General features: G+C 40.6%; 1 protein-coding gene across 16 annotated transcripts in view; it reads right to left on the bottom strand.

The window, feature by feature from the left end:
- Positions 1 to 23,953, bottom strand: part of UNC80 (unc-80 homolog, NALCN channel complex subunit) — a 132,861-nt gene that overhangs the window by 67,453 nt on the left and 41,455 nt on the right. For 10 of the 16 annotated variants that reach the window (XR_005820914.1, XM_040561013.1, XM_040560999.1 and 7 more), the window contains 6 exons: positions 20,116 to 20,288; positions 12,652 to 12,864; positions 10,283 to 10,454; positions 7,468 to 7,601; positions 4,484 to 4,649; positions 757 to 960 (listed from right to left, as the gene is read on the bottom strand). Coding sequence is in view for 15 of the 16 variants with exons in the window: in XM_040561013.1 (XP_040416947.1) it covers positions 757 to 960; positions 4,484 to 4,649; positions 7,468 to 7,601; positions 10,283 to 10,454; positions 12,652 to 12,864; positions 20,116 to 20,288 (1,062 nt within the window). In the remaining variant the exon portion in view is untranslated. The remainder of the gene's footprint in view (positions 1 to 756; positions 961 to 4,483; positions 4,650 to 7,467; positions 7,602 to 10,282; positions 10,455 to 12,651; positions 12,865 to 20,115; positions 20,289 to 23,953) is intronic. The other 6 variants (XM_040561003.1, XM_040561006.1, XM_040561007.1 and 3 more) reach the window with 3 other exon arrangements.

The following is a 23,953-nucleotide window of genomic DNA, read 5'->3' as shown; positions in this document are numbered from 1 at the left end:
ACTATAAAGCTTGGGAAGTTACTTCTCCTCCAAATGTACCCAAACCTTAGTTTCTGATTAACACCCCTAGCAGAGGGAGCCCCCTTAGTTCAACTGGGACAGAGATTTCTTCTGATAGGATGCACATTTGGTTTCCATAACATAAATATATTGGGATCCATCTTTTGAAGACTAAGAAGGCATCTGTAAACTGTAAAAATATATGTATATGCCAATATGTAGAAATACAATATGTAGCACGCACATGTTATGTTCTACATATAGTAACATATATATTACATGTCGTACGACATGCCTATGATACCATGTGCTACACAGAACGCGAAGCCCATGTGCGTACATATATATATCCTATCCGTTAATACAGACAATATCATATATGCATATGACCGCAGGTATTCATTATATCGTCTGATTTAGGGGTGTGTGTATGTGCATATACACACATGCATGTGCTCCCCTAAAGCCAGCATGCATCCAGCTGGCAGACACCAGCATTCCAAGAGTTCATGCTCTAACACACCGCTCTAAATGGACAACCTGTTCACGGAGCTGATGCTGCACCCAGGGCACCAGAGGCAGGATTTGAACCGTGTTCTTCCCAGGCCCTACTTCAGGCAGTCCATGAAGAGGACTAGTTTTTTTTCTAGCCTGTTGGGGTGGGGGTCTCGTCATTTCTAGCTCTGCTGCAATAACATCAAGAGTTTAGGTCCTGACTATTCGTCCCCTCCCTTTCCACCCACTCGTCTAAGTTACCTATATCAGTGACAGTGTCCCTGCTGTGGGACAGCTGCAGCTCCTCATTCTCAGACTCTGAGTCCTGCCGTGATAACTTGGTGCTCTTTAGGCTGCCGGCCCGGCGAATGCTGGAAAGGGAACCCCCCTTCTTCACCCGGAAACTGCGGGTTCCTTTAATCTGGAGCAAGCGGGAGCCTCCTATCCTGATCCTCCTGCTGGGAACTGTATTAAAAGAATAAAAGAGGACTTTTTTCCCCTTAATTTTTCCCCATTTAAAAAAAGAAATATATCCTGGCCCGCCCCTCCCACCCAACCCTCTGCTGCCAGCCTGTATTGCAGCATCTTTTCTTCTCCCAAGGAATGTGGGGCCAGAGGCTCCCTCCAAAGCCACCGCCAATGCAGCTCTGTCAATCAGGCAGTAAAGATGCTTTACGGAAATGTGTTCTGCACCTCTTTCCCTGGAGACCTGGTACCTCACCTCAGGCCTTGTCTGTATTTGGAATTAGCCCTTCTTCAACCACCAGCAAGTAGAGTCAGCTGCTCTAACAGAAACCCAAAAAGTGGGCAAGGAAAAACTACGATTCACACCACTTTGAATCAATTCCTGCCAGGAAACAGAAACCACCCAATGGATGTAAATTGCAGTTTCCTTTGTCAGCTTCTGGGGTTTTCATTAGTGCAGAATCACCTCTTGCTAGGGATAGATGGCTGAATCCCAATCATGAACAAGGCACCATGGACAAACCTATTTTCTTGTAGGCCTGGGTTCTGTAAACCCCACTGAGCTCTGCAGTAGGATCAACTATTTATTCATATAGCACGTGTTACTGCAGAAGGGTAGTCTGCTTCATGAGGCTGGCACACATGACTTCTTTGAAGTAAGATTTGCATAAATCCATTTCTCTGCATGTTACTCTTCATCATTAGAATGCTTTAGAGGAAACGGGAGCACGTAGATCCTCTCCTTCAGACAAATCAGCAGCTTTCAGGCATTAACAACATCCATTGACACTCTGCATTTTTGATGAGCACAGACATGAAATGGTTCAATGTTCAAAGCACCAACCGTTTGCACTTTCATTCTCCTCTTAGTTCAAAGGCAGTACATGGCAGCATGTCAGTCCAAATGTTGCAACACCCAGTCATTTCACTGCAGATCTAATCAGGCAAGGCCATGCGTGATTGATCACCTTTTGGCATCTTGTTGAGAATGAACAGGCTTTTTGGATATCATGGGTAAGATAGTATTTCAATAGAATTGCATTTTGGCTTCTGGATAAGTCAAACGCACCTTTACTCCTGGGAATGCCCCTAATTCCTCCTGAACCCAATTCCCACTCCACTTCCAGTGACTAACACCCTGGCTGAAGAAAGCTGGATAGGTTTTTGAGATACTCCTCAGTCCTCATGAACCAGCTGGGCAAATCACTGCCAAGTGATCTGAGAAACTCCCTCCAAGTGGCCATGCTGAGTTCTTTAGCAATCACTACTGGTTGGATTTTGCTCAGATCAACCTCTATACAGCTGCTCAGTTCACCTGAAAGCCAAACTATTTTAGGTCTTGTAATTGTTATTTCACGAAGTTTGTAGAATCCCATGTTAGCACCCAAATAGTATGTATGATCCTCTGAGAGCCTGCATCTACCTAGCTTTAGCGTCTATATTTCAGACCTACCTGGAGCAGATTCTAGACAGTAAACCCGAAGCTTTTGGATAGCTGTTAAGCCACGCCTGGGGTGAACAATGACAGCAAAGTTTTTAACACTCAGAAAGAAATGAAAGGAAACAGATTAGTACTCATCAAATAGGTTGAGATAAAGAGACCTGCCACTGCAGGCAAGAAAAATTTAGTTACAGTCACACAACAACATTTTCTAATGTCTAGGAAAGAGTAAATTACGGAAGATGCCTCTGCATCTGTTGTGTTTGGCCCAGGTAGATCCCCTGATGAATATGCTGTGGCCAGAGAAAATAATGTAATTATTGTAATTTTTACCTAAAACATTATCTTGCATTTACTTAGATTCCAAAACACTTCAAACTCATTTTTTTGCTACTATATATTTAGGAGTCAGCCTTCTTACTACAGTCACTTTGCCCATCTCTAAAATGTAGTAAACAAGCAGCTTTAGTAAAGGAATACTAAGTGACAGATTATGAAGAAGGGAGAATGGGATAAAAACAAACAAACAACTAAAACTGCAGGGAAAATGAGTTAAACAGAGTCAAGGATGCAGAAAGTTAATACTGTCTTTGCAAAAATAACTCAAGTCTGCATTATGCCTGCAGCACATTAACACGTGGAGGCACACCTCAGTCAGCACTGTCTCTAAGAACAGGACAGTTAAAATTTTCCAGCACCACACGCTTGTAGGCTTTCTTCCACTCAGGTGATGCCCCAGTGGATGGGACTGCTGCCTGAGAGGCTGAAAAGTGGTAGTTAATAGCTATCTTCAAAGAAAGAAAGAATGAACGAAGGAACTTTTCCTCATCTAAATAGCTGGAGACATCTCACTGATCTTAGACCATGAGACAGATCATAGGGCTGTTTGCTACTCCGAGCTGCAAATATGCCAAGAGTACAAAACATTAGGTTGAGTGTGAATTTAATCCACTTGACCTTTCTTAAGTGGACACCTAGCTGTCTTCACAGAAGTAACCGTCCCATCTGACACACAAATTTGGAAGCAGTTTTACGCCACATGAATTTTGGAAATGTTTCTAATACTTTCTCCAGTAATTGTGGCAGGGTCAAAGCTGAAGACAACACAGACTTTATCCAAAGCACTCTGAAGTCAATAAAAACTCCTCTGAATCATCAATACACATTACAGTTCCTGGAGGATAACCAGCCACAGAATTCATTTTTTTCAAACAATCATAAAACATTTATCCTTTTTAAGCAATCATTAAAATTATCATTCAAACATCTGTACCTTCATACGGCTATTACAACACAAGATTTAAACAGTTCTAGAAAACATGTTAGAGGGAGAATCATGTACAGGTAACTAACTATCTGGCAGTTTAGCCTCTAATTGCAAATATGAACAATGACTGTATATTGTATTGCAACACTTGTACCATCAGATAGTATGTGAGTTTTGCATGAGATGGCTTAAAAATGGAAACAATCTGCTGTTCTCAGCAAACACAGTGAGCTTGAGGTTTGCTTGTACAGTATACAGTATGTTGGTAACATTAATCTGCTAGCCATCAAAAGCCACATAAGTGTGTGTTTGTCATGTGGTAGCAAAGAATTTAAGAGATCAAGCGATCACCCACTAATTCTGTGAGATGCCATGACTTCCAAACCAGTACAGATTTTCACAGAAAGATCCCAATCTTCTCTCCTATCTGTGGTTTTCCCAAAATAAATAATAATAAAATGTAATCAGAATAAGAAACAAAAACACCTTTGATCTTTATTTTTAAAGTGAATCAAATAATGATGCTTCTAACAGCATTCCACTGAATTATTTTCAAATAAGGGATCCTCCTTTTTAGAAAACTTGCAATGCTCTTACTTGGTTTCAGTCATAGCAGTGTTTTATAAAATTTCAGATCTTTGCTTCTCACATTTGTTATATTGAAACCTGAAGGCCAGAAGCGTCTCAGAAATGATTCAAAGCCACGTGACTCCATGGCCCCCTGCTTTTTAACACAGTTTATGCAAATGAAAACATAAAATCAAGCACCACTTCACAAGCCCCGAGAATACAAAAGCTTTGTTGTGCCAACAAACCTTTTTTCTCCTCGAAGCCAGCCTCAGATTTGAGGGTGTGGCTGCTGCTGTGCAGGGAATCCTTCGAATCTTCATTTTCATCCAGGACCCCAGCAAAGCTGATCTTTCTTTCATACCTGTGCCGGTCCATCTCAGGGTCCAGACGCAGTCTGCAGCTCTCCAGATCCTGTTGACAGCATGTAGACCACACAGATGTGCAACCAGTATGAGCCACCATCTTTTTCACTACAACCACAGAAACTTCAGGAAGAATTGCTTCAGACAGGTATTTATTTCTGGATGGTCCAAAACAGCTACTCTGGTCAAAATTCTGTAGGCTTAAGAGGTTTCTTATTGGAATTTACAATATAAATTCCTACAGAATTTACCGGGAGCTACCTGGCTGGTGACAAAGTCTGTTACTCTAAGAGTTGATTTGAAAAAAAGAGAAGAGTTTTCTCAAACATATGTTCTAGGCTGTGATGAAATGGGTCAGCTGATATTAGCCAACTAATGGCAACTGGAGGTCCCAAACAGTTTGCAGTCAACTTTGCATCTCCATGGAAAATGATCATAAATGACTGACAGAAAAGCTAGCAGTTATTTATAATATGGGAAATATTTTGACTTTGCTTAACAACAAAAGCTGGGATATAAAAAAGCGGGTGCCTAAAGTAATGGTTTGTAATATCTCTGGCATTGAAAACATCTGTGTAAATAGTTTAAAATGTAGTGAACACAAACAACTTAGGATATGAAACAAAGGCTAAAGCAGATCACAGGCTTTTGTCCTGAACAAATCTGCCCGAATTACAGCAGCTTCAGAAATTACCATGCATAAACTAAGCTGTAATAGTACTACAAGCATATTCCTAGGGCATAGGTAGAATTCCCCTCCCAAAAGCATTTGAACACATTATTCCTCCCTGCAGTTTGTCAACATGCACACATTAGAAATTGCTGCCCCCACAAATTAACTGACAGAATAAAAGACATCCTCTCAGCACGGTTAGCCTGACAACTTTATCTATTTTCATCAGCTTCTTAAGCTAAAATGTATGACTTTGTGCCACAGCAAATGACACATTCTAATTATTTGGCTCTACTGTGGGAGCAATGGGCTCCAAAAAAAAATATTCACCACTACCAGCCATTTGCAAAGGGAGTTTGTATCTACTTCACCAGCTTTATTAAAAGGCTCTGGATGAAACTTCAGTCAGGACTGCCTGTCTCGCTCAAAGGTATGGGTGCTTAAGACCTCAGGCTGACAAGTCTGGATGGGCTGTGGGTAGTTAAACTGGTTCACCACAACTAGTTCAGTTAAGAAAGCTTCAGTTCTCCACGGCAGGTAAGTGTATTTGTATTTACAGAACAGGGAAGGGTTCAGGTTTGACCCAGGAACAGACTGCCTGCAAAAAGCAATGGAAGTGAGAGTTGCTCTACTTGAATTCCAGCTTTATTGACTGTAACATTATGTACCTGATTCTCTCTGAAATGAAGCATCAGGCCATAAATACAGGGACTTCATTTTTTACCCTGCAGTGCTGTTGGCTTTTTTTTTTTTTTTTTTTGTATAAAGTTAGAAGAACCCATCTATGGCCATTTTCTCTAATAGGCTCTTGCATAACATGACCTTAAGTTTTCTTCGGCCTACACATCACAAAATTATTCCTCCTCCTTCTCTCCCACATATGAGTCTGAAAAGCTATTAATCAGTTGCATTTCTATCTAGTACGAAAGCACACATTTCTACTGACCCTCATTACCCAACATATTCTAAGTTTGAAGTCAGCTACTTTCCTGAGATGAATTCTAAATCCTGGTATTATCGTGCTTTTGGATGCTGTTATTTATTACGCGGTAAAAATATCAACAAAGTGTTTAGGAAGACTCATTCTGAATTTCTCCCCGTTTTTTAGAATTACCCTTCTTGCATACCTGGAGGCTGAGTCACTTCATCATAGGCCAACTACTGCTTTAAAACCAATGTCAGACCCCGACTACAACAATGCCAAGCCATATCAACCTGTAAAGCATGCCTGTCATCAGAAAAAATTGATCTAAGTCATCCATTAACAGGAAACAGAACAGCATGGCTAAATCCTTTGTGCTCACTTAGAAAGTTAACTTCTCATTCTCTCTTTTAAAGAATTAGTCTGATTTCCTGAAGAAATTAAGCTTAAAATATCATCCTGCTTGTCTGCCATTCGATTCTCATCTCATTCTGTGCTTACCACCTCTGAAGCTGCTGGCCACTTTCAACACAATTTGACAGAAAACAGCTGAATGTCTGTGTACTTTGTGAAAGAACAGGCTGAAGGCAATGTGGAACCACAGTATTAGACATAAGAAAATCCACACAAGAATGAACTGCTGGAAATCATGGGGTTCTGCTATCCATGAAATCAGTTGTCATCTCATCAGTCATTTAGCTTATTATTCATGCCAGTATTTGCCTGTGCCTCTCTTAGTCTCATGGAGGTTTCTTTCATTCCTTGCCTCTGCCTCTGCTTCTTTCCTTTCTTCCCCCAGTCCCCATCAATTCTCTTGGTAAGACAACAGGAAAACTGCAACCAGGACAAAAGAAGTGCAACCTCTAAGCTTCAGCAAATGCTCTGTAAACCATCCTCTTCCCCTTCTCCTAAGCGCCCAGCTCAGTTCCCTGCCAACTGACCCTCCTCATTAGCTATGTAGCACTTGAGCTGACATTTGCTGCAGTCCATCTCCCACACCTCTCAGGTCCCCTCCACAGTTTCTCAATCCATCTGCTGCCTTCTCTATTTTGAAGCTTTCATGGACTTCCAGTGCACCCTCTGCTTCTCCAGTCTTATCTTAACCAACCCATGTTATGTGCCCTGCCCATCTTCTCACCAGACAAAGGCTCCTTTCTCCCTGCATCAGACATTTCCTTGAGTTATTACCCCATCAAACCTCTCCTCAGAAAGGCACAGAGCACAGTGACTTTGTGGGCATGTCTCCCTCTCCAATTTCCATTGCTCACTTACCACAAGAGGCTCAGTACGTGGCCTGGGCATGTACGGGAAGGTCTCTCGAAGGAAAGTGGTTATCTCCAGGAGAAGCTGGCAGGCTGCCATTTTCAGTGCAAAAGGGCAACAACATTTGGTAGGATTCACAGTGCCTAGGAAAAAAAATACTTCTACGGTGAGCGAGAAGATTATGCAAAATCTTGAACCAAGAGGTGATGGACATTTTCATGTATGGTACACAATACAAGCTGCACTAAAAAAAGAGTAAAATCCAGACGTCTATCTATGCTACTATTCCTACACGAAAAGGCTCGTAGTCATACAAATATCAGTCCATGTATTTACCAGCACATGCTACAGTATCAGCATGCTATAGTGTTTTATCATATTTATTACAGTAAATAGTGATGAATCTAGTAAACTAACATAATCTTACAGCATTTTATATAAACCTTCTCATTTAATGTTAGTACAGGTGAAGAAGTAGATACCCTTCTGTCCCTTTAGAGTTTTACGTTCAGACAAATCTGCAGTTCTGTAAATATATAAAAATTTCTCAAAATATATGTGGAATTATCATGAGCCAGTAAAAATGTACTATGCCTATTATTGGTTACTACCCTGAGAACTGGAAAAGACAGTCTTCTCTGAAATCAGGCTTCTTTATTTGTGCATAGAATCCAAGTGCCATTTAGAGATAATTAAGGAATAAACAATCAGAGAATGATTTGGGTTGGAAGGGACCTTAAAGATCAAACTACTTATTCAAGTTGTACATTTAAATGCTTAACCTAAAACAAAGGGAGAAGGGAACAGGCTGCCCAGGGGGGTTGTGGAGTCTCCTTCTCTGGGAACTTTCAAAACCTGCCTGGACGCGTTCCTGTGTGACATGATTTAGGTATTCCTGCTCCGGCAGGGGGATTGGACTAGATGATCTTTCAAGGTTCCTTCCAATCCTTAATATTCTGTGATTCTGTGAAAGGGATTATCCAAATACTTGAAGTTTTGCTTCAACTGTGTCTAGACAATCAGCTTCAAAAGTCCTATACTTTGTAAGCAATCCAAGTTTGAAAAGTTATGAAGCATTCTTTGAGGCCTCATAAATTTGAGAAATACTATTTTGGATAATGAAGAGTAAAAAAAAAAAGTACATAAAAATTATTTGTGACAATAACTAACCACACCCATTTTTAGTATTGCTTAATATTACCATTTACAGGCATTTCAAAGAAATCCGCGGCTTTGCTCGCTTTCCCTGATGTATGATCTAATTATTTTTTGCAAAGAAACAGTCCAAACCAGACAAATGAGAGGACACTGAAGGCATCAGATAAAAACAGATTAATTCTGTGAAGCTTGTTTATTCCTCTGTATGCGCTACCTGTAATGGAGATGGACTTCGTAGGGACTAAAATAGCCTGAACTATTAAATACAGATGAGATGTACAAGGTAAAGGAATATCAAACCAAAAGTTTTACGCTCCTCAGTCCAATTTCTACAGTGCACAGCGCAGCTTTAGGAAAAATCTCTGCCTTCAGCGAGAAAGCTAACTGTATATCTTTTACCTATACCCTGGCTTTCAGAGAAATACTTGAGATTTTATACAGCTTTCTAGACCACAACCTGCTCTCTGTTTCCGTGTCTTAGGCCGCCCTGTTAAAGCAGCTCCATGTCCCCTTATGAGCGCCTGCTATCAGTGGCTGAACAGGGACAAGAAAGCCTGTTCCATCTCTTAATTATGGGAATACAGTTGTTCACCTTTCAAAAGCCATTCATTGTGCAGGAGAGGAAAAACCTTATGTGCAATCTCCTGTTTTGGATACATCTCCTAAAGAACCAATAAAATATCTGGAACCCAGGCTCATGTTGTGATAGGGTTGACACACTACATACATAGTGGCACATACCTAAGTCTAAGCTGAGTGCTAATACCTTGTCTTGACATTATCTCCCACAAACGCCATTTCACTGTTCCCTCTATCCCAAAGCTGACCTTGATTCAGTAAGAACAAACTTACAGCCACAGAAAATGAAACCACAAGATACACAAACAGTGCTAGCACACTATATCCAATGGCGAACAACAGTACATGTATACAGGCAGTGGTACATTACGGCACAGACATATATACAGTGGTGTCTGGAGAGGACATAATGCTTGTTACCACCTTCACCTATGACAGTATCTGTTTTGACTTAACTTATTTTGATTCACAGACCGTGTTATAATTTGTATGCCTATCTAGACTTTCAGAATCAGTGATTTATCACCCTCCTCCCACTCTCATGTACAGACACACACACACAAAAATGTGTGTACTTTAGTCATCTTGTTACACAGGTTTTAATGATACTTTTTATATTGTGCTAAGATTCTGCTTGAGAATCAGGCAAATATAGTGAAGTCAAGATTTAAAAGCCTTTGGCAGAGTTGTGCCAATTTATATCAGGTGAGGAGATGACTCTTCTTCAATGCTAAGAAACAGAAAAGCAGCTAATCCTACAAAAATACTTTGGCAGAAATAACTGGGAAGAATGGGAGTCTGAACCACTTTGGACATTTGAGTGACAGCAAGACTCAAGAAATAAATTATTACCCTGCTTATAATTGTTTTTGCTACTATATAGGAATTACAACTCACTACCTGTTTTTGCCCCTCTTTTCCTTCAAAGTTTCCCAGTACTCCTATCCATCTGTCATGTTGTACATCCAGGCACAGAAAGAACAGGGAAAGAAGCTGAGGTGGAGGTGAGGGACTGGGTAATACAGCTGAGTGGCAAGAAGATGAAAAGAGAAGAAAAATTAAGTGCTCCTAAAGCAGAGGTTCTTACAAGCGGGGGTTCTTGTAGTAAAGGGAGTCTCCTTACTGTCATCTAAAAAGTCTTCTTCCTCATCCTCCTTTCTCAGGCGCCTCTTGGTCTCCTCATCATAAATGAGGCCCAGCAGGTTGGCAGGGCTCTCACTCTCAGCGTGGCACAGCTCGTTGAGGCGGACACCAATTGCCTGCAGACAGGGAAAAAGAGAAAGTACAACGATGTGACAATTTCAGCCCAACTCAGCGGTGGTCCTTGCAGGCTGTGAAGATGTTCCAGCCAGAAGAGAATGTCCCAGCTCCATTTCTGTTGTCTGCAAATGCAGTAAAATAAACAAAGAGATGATAAGAGAGTAATTGCTACCAAAAACATTATTTATTTCTCTGTTTTTTTCAACCAAAATTTGAAAACTACCAGATTTCAGGAGATTTTTTGCAGATTGTGTCAAATAACAACAACAGAAATGACAAATATGTCAGTATTTTGTATGAATTTCTTCCACTTTTCCCTCTTCCCTCAATATATATGTGCCAGATTTTTGCCAAGCCTTTCCACCAAGAATGTACATCCTCTGTTTGAACAACCATCCTGTGGCTTAAGAATCCAGTAACAATCCACATTTCCTCCATAGAACAGTTGTATGCCCATGATAAAGCCTGCTTCCATTTACAAAGAGATTTCCTGATCCACTTTCCAACAACGAGCTGACCATATGCCCATAAAAGCTGGGAAGGTGCATGGGTAATGGTGTAGAGGGGATTGACATAAGGAAGACAGGCAGACTGAATTTCCACTGTTACATTCTCTAGAAGGGCATTGACTGTTTATTTGTGACTGTTTGTTAGCACCTTTATCAGCATGTAAACAGCCCTTGTGGTGCTGTCAGCAAAGCTACAGATAAGGGTGTGTTAGCAAGAAGTATGCTTTCCTGCTAAGACACTTCAGAGCTTTTGATTTTCTTTGCTGCACATAGGTAAAAAGAACACAGACAAGTATGTAAAACATTATCCTGTGATAATATCACTTTGTGAAGGAGGAAATGTGTTTAATTACAGAGTTTTAACCAACACTTGCCCTGTGGCCTTCTTGGCTTTGCATAGTTTCAGAGAAAGATATTAGAGATGATTTCTGAATCTTCTGGAAGTTGGAACTGATGGTCATGCTAGCACTATATAATTTTCCTGTCTCGGCTCAAGTGAAGCAGAAACAAACAGTCACAAAGAAAGCAGCATTACAGCTTTTATTCCTTGTTATTAAGTAGTTCCTGTGAAATCCAGCAACAATGAAGAGAGTAGACTGCTACACAAAGAGAAAAAGGTTGTATTATTGTGGTTTGCAAGCTGATGCCAATAGTTATCTCAGTTATCTGTATATTGTTAAATAAACTCCACATCTCTCAAATTTTTTCCCTTTCATGTTTCAGTCATTTAAGTAAGAAATGGTCTGCTTGTGTCTCCACAAAGCAGTAATCAATCTATCACGTATTATTTACGCCGTGTTCTCCAACCTTACATTAAAGCAATCATAGATCTTTAACTACTGTTGGATTTCCTAGCAAACGGAGAATGGAGAACCTGCCCGCCCCCCCTCCCCTTTTTTTTTGATCATGACACTCTGTAAAAATGACTGGTTTTGTGTAAAGAGGTGAGAAGCAGTAAGCTCAATTCCAGCTAGACATATGTACCAGGTACCATGGAAGTCAAAGGAACTCCTCCCAGTATTTTTAATTGTGTGAAACGACTTGCAGTAAGCATCAGACCTTCAGCAGGTATGGGCTTCCAAAGAAACTGCAAGTGCACTGACAGGACCAGGCAGGGCAATTGCCTTGATCACATATTGCAAAAGATTGTGATCAAATAAAACATGAAGAAGCCAAGCTCAGTTCTTTAGATGACATGCAGTAGTTATGCAGAATTCCTTGCCAAAGAATGATGAGTGCTAACAGTTCGTAAGGGTGCAAAGAGACTGGACAAGTACCTTGAAGAAATCCACTGAAGGTTACTAAATACACAGCACCACATCTAGCCCAAACAGCCCTGGTCTGTTTTTAAAGAGTTGGAAGCTAGAAAAAGAGCAAGTATTATCATACACACTGCTCTTACTCTTCCTTAGGCGTTCATATACAGTAAGTGCTGGAGACAGGAGAGTGGGCTGAAAGGATCCTCAGACTGAACACGGCAAGGACAAGGGAAGGGTCACTGCTACATGCAGTGACCAACAATGTTCATTCTGATTAGAAGAGCTGATCTTGGCAGGCTGTGAAGTGCAATTTGGAAAGGAGGCTCCTGAGTCCCCATTTTACTTAAACTGAAATCCTGCAGATGATCAAATTACCTTTACGTTTTGGTTTACGTTTAAATGTAAATAGAAGAGAAACAAGCTCTTACATCTCCCCATTGGTAGAAGAGCTTAGCTGCATTCCACTGCAGCTTCTGGTTCCTTTTGTTGCCGACAATAGGAGAACGTCCACGGGACAAGCCTTTCTTGGTAATGTTCACGTGGTGGCCTTTCATCCACTCGGGCCAGTTGCCACGGTTGCAGCGATGAACAAAACGTGCGCACTCAAGGAACAGGGCTGCTCTTGCTACTACAGGAGCTTCCTGAAATATTTGTAAAAAAACACCTTAAATACAAATACATTTGGAAAAACAAATATTAGAGGATTTTGTGCTTTATTCAATTACTTTGCAGGCTTGCCATGCAGTCACACAGACTGAGTGATCTCTCCAAAATCTGAAAACAGGATCTCTGCCATGAATCTCACCTCAAGCTAATAAAATCAAGGCCCATAGTGACTGAGCAGTCATGCTTAATTGGACCACCAAAGGGGCAAAAAGAGCCACATTATAAACAATCTTCCGTTTCACCACCCTTGCTATAACACTTTCTTTCAGAAATCACATAGCTGCCACAAAGCAGAAGTGTTTATCTGACACTTCTATTGGAGGAGTGAGTCAAGTTTTCTTTTCATCTTCTCTAGTAAACCTGCAAATACTGCAAGCACAATTAGCAGCATAGACACACAAATCCTAGCATTTGTCCTGTTAAGTTTTGCTTGTGCAGCTTGGGAGTGGAAGCATGAGTGCAGCCTTGCTAAACTGGAAAAAGTGCTGTTTTGCCCTCATAACAAGCAGATACGGAGAGTGAAATCCTCTACTGGCATAAGTCAGTTGTGCAGAGAAGCTGTGGATGCCCCATCCCTGGAGGTGTTCAAGGCCAGGCTGGATGAGGCCCTGGGCACCCTGACCTAGTGGGAGGTGTCCCTGCCTGTGGCAGGGGGGTTGGAACTAGGTGATCTTTGATGACTCTTCCAACCCAAGCTGTTCTATGAATCTATGATAAGTCAAAAGAATTTCACTGGCCTAACTGCTTTAGCAGTACCATAGTAATAACAATAACTTAAGCAAGTACCACACAATTTAGTATTGGAACTTCACATCAGGCAGCCGAGCTCTGAAGTGATGGCCTTGACAAATTTTCAGGGGGACCCCCTCCTCCCCCCCAACTTGGAAGAGTACTTTTATTTAATGGGAGATATGACAGTGAGTCTACCTTGGTTCGTATGAATTGGCCCAGCAGGATCCAAGTTAGACCAATAAAATGTACTTCTGAAACTCACAAGTATGTTCAAAAACGGACACTGCAATTTGTTTCCTAAAGGGTAGCTTAGCCTCAGGAAGGAGCTTTCTTCCCAGCAGTCTACAGCTGTGTTCAAAATAACATCTTTACAAGCCATGGAAGGTGACTAAAATTAAATGGTCCTCCACATTTCCATTTAATCTTACCCCTCTTTTCCTGCAATTTTCACAAGCAAAAACCCCTGTGGCCCACAAGTTTTAAAACTAACGATAAAACAATGTCCACAATTCACAAGTTGGCTTTGAAGGTTCCCTAGCTGGGATTTTACAGAGCACAAACACGTGTTCTATGCGCTTAGATACTGGCAGCTTTAATGAGATAATTTAAACAGATCAGCATCTATTTATAAGGGTAGGTTCTTCAACTACTGTCCATGAACAACTTTAGCTGGTCTGTATAACATTATTAAATAGTGCCTGCAATAGTGCTTTAATCAAAAGTTGAAAGCAAGAAATTTTCAAAGAATGCTCCAAAAATTTGGGAATTGATTTAAGAAATTCTGTACTGCATAAATTACACCTAACAGGATGGAAGAGAGTCATCCCTTTTAGGAGACAGTCAAAAAAAAAAAAAGAAGAAGAAGAAAAAGGATTATGTGCTGTCTACACTAACAAGAAAAAATATGTTAATTGCTTCCTGATGCAACATCCTGTTGCAGCTAAAAACTGCAGATGGTTATTTTCTTCCATCATTTGAATAAAATACAAGCCTTTTGATTATATTTTATTCAAATGATGGAAGAAAATAGCAATCTTTCAGCAATTCTTTTGAACAGGATAAACATTAAAGCTGACCCAATGTTCTGACCAGGAAGGCAGAAATCTGAAGTCAGACACTCATCCGCAACCAGAAACAAAACTCATATCTAGCACCTTGAAAAACCATTACAGATTGCTTGTTGTCCATATGAAGTATGGAACACAGAAATAGGTAAGGACTTTATTTTCTTATTCTCACATAGTAAAACCTTCACCAGACCTGGAGACGTATAAGCATTGAAAAGATGGAAACCCAGTCTTGGTCTCCTGTTTTAGTTCACCGCTCATAAAATCACAGTTTCTTAGCATACAGGAATCTTGTAAAGACATGTTGTAAGGGTTATGGGAGCACTCAACTACTATAACTAAAGGAGCATATCTAGAATAGGGTGTGAGGGCAGGAGGAATGTGTCCTGGCACAGGAATTCCAACTTCAGAAGCACTGTGAACACCCCCTGCATGAGAGAGGACTTTCTGAACAACATGGGGCACAAGCTCCTTGTGATTGCTTACCTGAGGCTCAGTGAAACCTGAAGCAGCAGAAAGAGAAAGATGAAGATGTGACAGAATGGACAGGGATGGATTCACACCACAGAGAAACACACCACAAATGGAGAGAAATGAATCAGGCAGGAGATGCACAGCTGAAAAGAACACAAGTTACCACGGTCACTATCAAAACTTTACACAGTAGCAATACTCTCACATGCCTGTCCCTGCCTGTGAAACCATTCACAAGTCCACCTTTAATATTACACGTACTTTATTGCTTTGCCTTTTGAAAATTATTTTTGTACTGCCTAAATTGACATGAATAAGAATCCACCACTTTCTTAACAAAATTTCAAGTACTCCCAATAGAGCTTTTTAACAGATAACCTGATTTGTACTAAAGGAGCAAAAGCAATGGCCTGGGTGGGAGGGAGCAAATACAGAATGGATTTGGAAATTTATAGCATCACATTACTGTTCAAGTACAGCTGATTGTGGAGAGGTTTATGACCACACAGTGTTTAGGTCCAGTTTTGGCTTCAAGGAGAATTAATTTTATAAAAAAAATAAACCACTAGTAATTTTCTTTTGCCCTCTTTTATACTCTGCAAGGCACTTTGAGCAAAAATTTATTTCCACTGGTCTCTACGAGAAAAAAAAAAGGCAAAATAGCAACAATCTACTTCTGAAGTACATAAAGTAAATGCACGTACTCTCAAAAGCCGCTGTCTGGATAGCTCTGTTTTGTCCATGAGGTTAAGTCTGGCATGAGAAGTAGCCAAGCACATGTACTGAAAACAGGTCATGAGTGAATTATTAAGCAAAGTCTAGGAGAATTGCCTCAAAAATATGAGTTCAAATCTCTCTGATTATGTGCAAAAACGGTCAAGTAAAATCCATGACACAACTCCTTGCTTCCGTTCCCAGTCATCTGTTGTGGGGACCTGTTCAGTGTAATCTCTGATTTCCTTCTGGGTGCTATGTCCTCCTGTGGACAAACATTTCTGCTACCCAAACAGGGACATGGGAACAATGGAGCCCGCCTGAGGCCTCTGGTTACATGCAGTTAAGATACTGGAAAGCATTCCTGTTCTTGCAGCTTAGACTTTCCTTCTGCCCTCCCACTCCTTCGTAGGTCCTCTCAAACGCAATCCTGCGGTAAAGCAGTGCCATTATGGCATTTCTATTAGGATAAGAGATACACATTAGAACAGATCAGATCACACTTCTCAAGAATGTACTGGAGAAGCGGAATAGTGGTAAGCATCACTGCTAAACTCATCAAAGGAAAGCTCACGTTTTGCCACCTGAGTCATTCACGCTAGTCTAATTAGGATAATTTAGGTAATCTTTATAAAGTGCTAGACAGTGGCCTTTTGGAACCCTTTACAGAAACTTGACCAGACTGAAACATCGTATCATTTGCCGTCCAACCTCCAAAGTTTCTTATAAGGGAAAGAAATTCAGTTTTATTATTGCCGAGTCTGGATTTCAGCTAGTGACACAGAGATGAAACTGTCTGCAACATATTATGAAGTGTCATTAAATGCTTGCAAAGCCATAAATTGCTTGCAGCTTTATAAAATTCAATCAAGGATGGGTGGTGTTTCTGGGAAAATATGTTAACTACATGGTTTCTAATTCTAAGTAAATCCTGAGTTTAATGTATAAATAAATCATTATCTCCATAAGGATGTAGCCTTTGTTTCACTGTTCTAATTTCCTTAAGTCACTGTGGCAAACCTGTATAAACATCCAGGCTAATCAAAGATCTTTAAGTCCGTATAAGAATGGAATTTCTTGTCAAAATATGCATGAAAGAGTATGCTGAAAAAGTTTATGAAAACTGAAACTGGAGTATTTTGCCTTTAATTTTTTAGAGGTTGCCATAGCAACTAGGCTGGATAAAATGAATTAAGCAGCTTTTAATTCACATCAAACCTGATTCCAACTATTACTTCAAAAGCCTGAAAACAGAAGTTAAAAAAAAATAGAATGTTTTCTGCTGGGTGTGCTCTACTGAAATAAAATACGGGAATTTTCCATAACAGCATACATTGCCATTAAGTGGTACAGTGAGATGACAAGCTGTCATCTTTTGAAACCTGCAGTGCATACGACTTCTTAACTTCCACATATCTCTAATACTTTGTAGAAAAAATGCCAGCCGAACAGGTACTTGAAAGTAGTTTCCAAAGTCTGTAATTTCAACAAGGTTTCCTTCATCTTTAGCTGCAGACTTTCTAGAAACTCTGATCCCAGAACCTTGGGCTCTCATTCAAATCCATAGCTACTCCATAATGATACCCCTGTGTACAGCACTTCATACAGCCCAAAGAAAATCTGCAGGCAAAGCAATGAGAAAATGTAGAGAAAAAGACCAAATCATGGCCACTGGAATGACAGACTGAGGTTTAAGTTGTCTCATTCTCAGATTGCTGGTGTTACAAAGAACATACAACAGAAGACAACAAACGAAGGAGAAGGTGTGCATGCATTCCAATAGATGTCACAAATCTCTGCTTCATGGTATAATAACCACTTTGTGCATATCTTCTGAAGGGGCAGTTTATTCGAGCCAGCTTATCTGGCTCCCTGCTACTAGGCTGCAGAATTACAAATTCACATAATGTAAAAATCTGTGCTTTGTATCAGGTCACACCCTCTCTGAAACCACACAGTAGAAGTCCAAGAAAGAAAAAAAAAAAAAAAGAATTTCAGGCAACCATAGTATTACTCTTCTGCTCTGTATCACAATCCCAGTCACAAGTAGCAAGAAAAGGCCTTGGTCCAGAGTTTTCAATAATCTTGGGAAGTATTAGAAATTTTTCATAGCAGATACTGTGCTACAGTTCTGCCTTCACTAGATGATTGCAGACTGATAGCAAATACAGAAATACAGAATCTAAGTGCCTGAAAATCTCCAAAGGCAACTTGTCAGAACTGAAATCCACCCAGAAATTAATTAAAATGTGCTGATGGTACTGACTTGACTTAAGAATACTACCAAATCCTCTAAAATTTTATAGTGCTTTATATGCATTTAAGTATTAATACTCTTATGTGCAGAGGCTGTAGTGAAATCAACACTTTATTCACTATAATAATTTTGATTCTACTGATTTTAAATGAGTCACTGTGGACCAACAAACACACTATTCAGACTAGCCTTCATAGCCAGACTTTAACAAGGCTGCTCTCTTACCATGTGCTCTGGCCAGAGAGCTACCTTACACTGCTGCCCCTCACTGAAGCCATCTGCATCATTACATGGGAAAGGAAACAGACGAAACTTTGTTTTGTAAAAGCCAGCCTGGGAAGTCAGAACAGACATCTTCAAATCGTTCACTTATATCAGTAGTTTCCAGTTGACTTCATTACATAGGCACATAATAAGCCGGTCTGTGGCTTAAGCATGTGTCAAATTTAAAAAATAAATAAGACATTTTCAGACAATAAGGTAATAATTGCCAAATCCATGTTTTACAGACTGATGCATAAGCACACAAAGTAACACATCCCCAGAAAGATTTTAGTGGCATACTGGACAGCAATGACTTCTCCCTGCCCACGCACAATGGGGTAGTAGTAGCCTGGCAGCCTTGAAGAATGATTTTGTCTTTGTGCAGCATGCAAAGCAGGAGTGACTATCTTCCCAAGCCATTTTCTAAGCTCACTGCAACCCTGACTGGTAGGAACCACTTCTGGCTGTGAGGCTGTACGACAGACTTCACAACCAGCAACTCCTTCCATAGGTTTCAGCCAGAGGGGCAACAAACCCTAACAGGAAGAGTGGGAACTAGTGAAGAAAGCATCTGTCCACTGGAAGAGAGACAGGAAGCAGTCCAAAGAGTAGAACTAGCTGTGACGTGATAGCAACAGTGACTTCTGGCCAATATTAAGGCAGATTTGCTGGGAGCTGCAACCTAAGGATGCAAGGTTAAGAATGATGTAAAGAGTTGGTGCACAGAGTGTATCACCCCCAGAACTATGAAGTAGACAAGACAGCACAGCTCAGAGTGTGGCGCTAGCAGAATGGGAGTCCATAGGTCTGGCATCTCCAGCAGTGAGCAAAAAAACTGAATATGCGTACAAATGGCACGACAGTTTAAGAGGCAAGAAGTGGCAAGTAGGAAGACAATGGGATAGAGGATGTGGATGCTTTGAGAGCAGTGGCTTTCAACCTTTCTCAGTTTGTGGACATCCAAACACTTACAGAAGTAGAAGAACACTGTGCAGACAAGTTACAAATAACTGGATGGCTTTTCTTGACTGTCTTTGTCACACCCTCTCACAAGCACCTCAGAGCCCCACTGGCCCATGAACCACAGGCTGAAAACCACTGCTTTATAAACAGAAGGGACTGTTAAAAAAAGCAGCTGCAAGGAAAGGAAGGAATGAGGTACAGAAGAGGCACTCACTGTCAGGCAGGAGAGACTGAATTGTGTCACTTTTGTGTCTCAGATCTGCAAATTAGCAGTACCTGCATTTAAAAGCACGTACAGCAGCATTTGAAGTTTTTTCCACTGACTGGCTCTGGTGACTAATAGTTTAATGTTGCCTAGTGTATTTATAACTCTATCAGAACTCCTGAGTGGAATTACTGTGCCTCCCCAAGTAGTTACTTAGTCTTCAATCCTTATTCTGAAGGTTAGTATTGACAGTAGGAGCAGAAGCAGAACAGCTGTGAGCAAAATTTGAAGTCTGACAATAAAAAGCTTTGTGCTAGCAATAATCTATTTGTGCGGAGCCGTGTAATAAAAAAAGATCCAATTTCTCTGCACGCTCATCCAGTCATGGGTGCTAAAACTCCAGCTGCTAACAGCACCACCCGTTGGCATTGCTATAAATGCTTTACCTGCTTTCTGCGTGGGCATGACCAACATCAATGAATGACAATGGACCACCACGTATGCACATGCTCTCGCTCAGCAGGTAAAAACAAACCAAAGAATGACTTACGAGATCTAGGGCTGCTGCCAAAATGGAGGCATCGGGGATAGTGCCTGGTTCACAGCAATTCAGGAGAAACTGAAAGCGCTTCATTCCTTGGCGGATTGCTCCCAGGTTCACAACGTTCTTGGATTTTCCTCCTTCTTGGTTGGAGGTCAAATGATCATCAAAGCTATGGCAACCTAAAGAGGTAAAGAGTACAGAGGGGATTGCAGGGAGGGGTAGGGAGAAAGGAACACAGTCTCTCACCAATTAAAATAGTGGTACAAAAATCTTGAGGAGCACAGTCTTGGTCTAAATCCCTTCCTCACCTTGATGTACTAACTTGAAGATAACAGGGCCATTTTTACACTGTTCATGACTTCCATGAAATAGGTGTACAGCAAGACAGATTCTGGTCTTGGTCACGCTGATGTCTGCCCAAAACAATGCCACCCTAACCGGCATGGAAAACCCAAACCTACTCCAACATAGGTGAACCAGAACATGAGCCTTCCTCCCTGCTTCTTTAATACAGAAAATCATGCTTACTCTATCTTTTTCCTGAATACCCTCCTACCTTACTTGCTTTTCTATCAGCCTCAAACTTTACTGTAAAGTGGAGCATACATAAACCTAATTGCCCATATATTAAGTAATACTATATCATCTAATAGGTTATAAAAATCAGTAGTAAATATTATAAATGTTCCATGTGGAAATCACATATTGTCTAATTTTTATGCATACATCTTCTGCAATGACCAGAAAACCCAAAGTGAGACTGGACTCTGTTTCTAGGTGTCTTCCATCATTCCAGCCTCTCTCCCTTAAAGTGTATTGCATTGAGAATTAAGTTAGCGATTCCCTTTAGGGCTTCTTTCAAGCATGATTTCAAACTCCATGTACTGAGGTCACATGGTAGATCGACAAATCCCATTGCAGATTGGAATTAATGCTTCCTAATGCAGAAGATCATTGTGCAGTCTGTACCCAGAGTTGAGAGAGTGACAGAAAGACACAGATGAGAAATCACGAAATAAGTTTTAAGGCCAAGGTGGCTGGCCAAAACAAGAATAGTCAGCTTCTGGGGCTTTTTGTCTTTATCTACAATACTCTCTCTGTTTAGGTGTGAAAGTACAAAAGGTTACAGAATACTGAAGGGTAAAGCACTGAAGAAGACAACACTGAGTGAAGAATTCAAGATTTGCTTTAAACACGGGTTTGGAAGACAAGAGGCAAAATGTCAGCTCTACAGAACTTTGTGACTTTTCCTTCATCAGGAAAGAACAATGACTGAAAATTCAAAGTCCCATTGAGATTTCAGTTCCCAGCATTACTTAGAAAGCACTTATCCACTACAAATAGTCACAACAGAAAATGGCAATGTGTTATCTTCATTTTCCCCCTGATATCAAATATCAAGAGACTTCTTTACAACATCTGTGGTTTTTCTCTCTCAGTGAAGCTGTACATAGTTTTCCAGTAAACAAAATGTTCCTATGTTGGGAAATACTTCATCAAAATGGAACAAACAAACAAATAAAAAAAGTAGAAAGAACAGGCAGAACACTTACATAAATAAGCAGGCACAAATACCCTTTTCTTTCAGCTCCTCCTGTTTCCTTACAGCCTGTATGTAGAATCCTCCCTGAGCTTTCCTGCTGTGCCTGTTGTAACACTAACTCATGTCTGAGGTACAAAAAATGTTTCATAGGCAGAGCCCTATTAGGGTTGTGCCTGTTATGAGACACAGAACTGAAACTTGACTTTCTGATAAATAAAGGTTTGTCTAAGGCACCTCCCTAACACCCCACTATAAAGATCTTTATATAAAGATCACCTGGGGTCAGTGGTACTACCTAGAGTCAATCACTCCAGTCCTTTGCAGTCCCAGCCTTGCACTTCCATTGATGCTTTGCAAGGGAAACCTTCAGAGGCAGCTGATGGTTGTCCTCTGCTACACCTTGCTGTCAGCAGGGGAGCTCTCTCTGGCTTACAAAGCGTTAGAGTGACTCAACCCTGCAGGAATCTCACCCAGTGAGCCTCAAGATCATTTTCCAGCATAGGAGGACACTGGGTGTCCAAGCGCCTGCCCCCCCAGAGCTCCTTCCAGGGTAGATGCAAGATCGTCCCTTGGAGCAAGCATGTGCTGTGATTTGCCCATACTGTATGGCTTGAACATCCTGGGCAACCTCTATGGTCACTGAAAATGTCTTCAGTAAGTGTCTGAAGAAACAGCAAGGCTCTCGTGTAAACATACGGTAACTCACTTCCGTATATATGCTGTGTTCTTAGTATAAAGATCATTAAAGTAAACAATTTGTTATGCATGAATGTGCATATATTTATGTGTATATATATGTATACATATGCACACATACAGATATATACACAAACACATACACACGCACACAAATGCATACATACATATCTGACACAGACAGAATTTCCAGTTGTCTAGATGATGTATCACAATGAAGATTACAATTCATAAATGATGTGACAAATTATTCTATATGTTAAAATATCTGTATATTTACTTTCTGTGTTTTCTTTTTAAATTTGGCCTACTGTGTTAAAAAACCCAAAAACACAAGAGGAAGTACCACATGGAAAATTATGAGCACAGTAATGGCATAGCATCATGAATGTCAGGAATGGGAAGGCAGAAATATGTTCCAAAACAATACTTCAGCGTCATACCTAGAGGGATCTAATAGTACACCCATTCGTCTTGACAGGCTTCTGCTTTCCTCTCCATAAACACATAAAACATGTTGATTTCTACAGAATACACAGAAGCACTGCAAATGTGAAAGCACCGTATATGATCCTGTTCTACTGTGTCATAAACCACCTGAAAAGGCCTCACATTGATTTCAAAATGCACGTACATGTACATACACACAGGTATGTACAACTAAACTAATATTTTTGCTAATGGTAAGTTGCACCGTTTTTATTATCCCATTTCTAATGCACTTGTATGTCAAAACTAAGCACGTGTCATGTACATCTCTTCTCTCACAGGTATATAAAAAGTCTCAAGTTCTTGCCACTGATTAGACAAAATCTGATGTTATTCACAGAAGGCTGAAATGTGGACAACACTTCCAAAGTTGACGAAGTCAGTAACTAATGTGTCATCTGAGTTTTATATAGATTTAAGATCTGCCACACACATGGAGCAAGGCTATTGCTGCTCACAGGGCCAAGACTAGGTCTGTGTGATTAAATCAAGACAAAAGCACTCTAGACAAAAGCAAACTCACAGCGGTGAAAAATCAGCACTGTCAAGGTGAAAAAACAGTATTTCCTGCAAGAAAATATGAAGCAAATCACAATATGAGCGCCATAGAAACAGCTGTGGAAGTCTAAAGATCTTGCTGCCCAAGTCGTTTGTTCCCAGTAAGAGCTGGGACAAAAGATGGTGGAAGCATTTCACACCCGCTTCAGCGCAAAGTAGTGGATGAGGAAAACAATGCAATTCATTCTATTGTCAGGGTTTTCACCTTCAGCTAAAACAATACAAAAAGCTACTGGGCTGGGGCAACCTCCTTTTAGAGGAACATATTTTTAACTTGGGAGATGGGCTGAAAACCAGCACCAGTGTTTCTGCAGTGGTGGAATGACGACCAGTTTATGAGACATGCTCATCCTTTGCTAATACGACTTGCCTAAACAATGGCTTACACACATTGCATGGCAGGTCTGGGACAGATGATGGTAAAATACATGCAAAGCAGTGCCAAAGTGTAATGTCAGAAAATAAAAAACATAACGCCAGAGAATAGACCAGCTAATGTAAAGCTACAGAGGTCATGGTGAAAAAGAAAAGCTACACTTTTTCATGTGTTTTTGGGAG

This window comes from Cygnus olor, chromosome 6 (genome assembly GCF_009769625.2).
Source record: "Cygnus olor isolate bCygOlo1 chromosome 6, bCygOlo1.pri.v2, whole genome shotgun sequence".
NCBI classification, from domain to species: domain Eukaryota; kingdom Metazoa; phylum Chordata; class Aves; order Anseriformes; family Anatidae; genus Cygnus; species Cygnus olor.
This window is presented reverse-complemented; position numbering and strand designations above follow the sequence as displayed.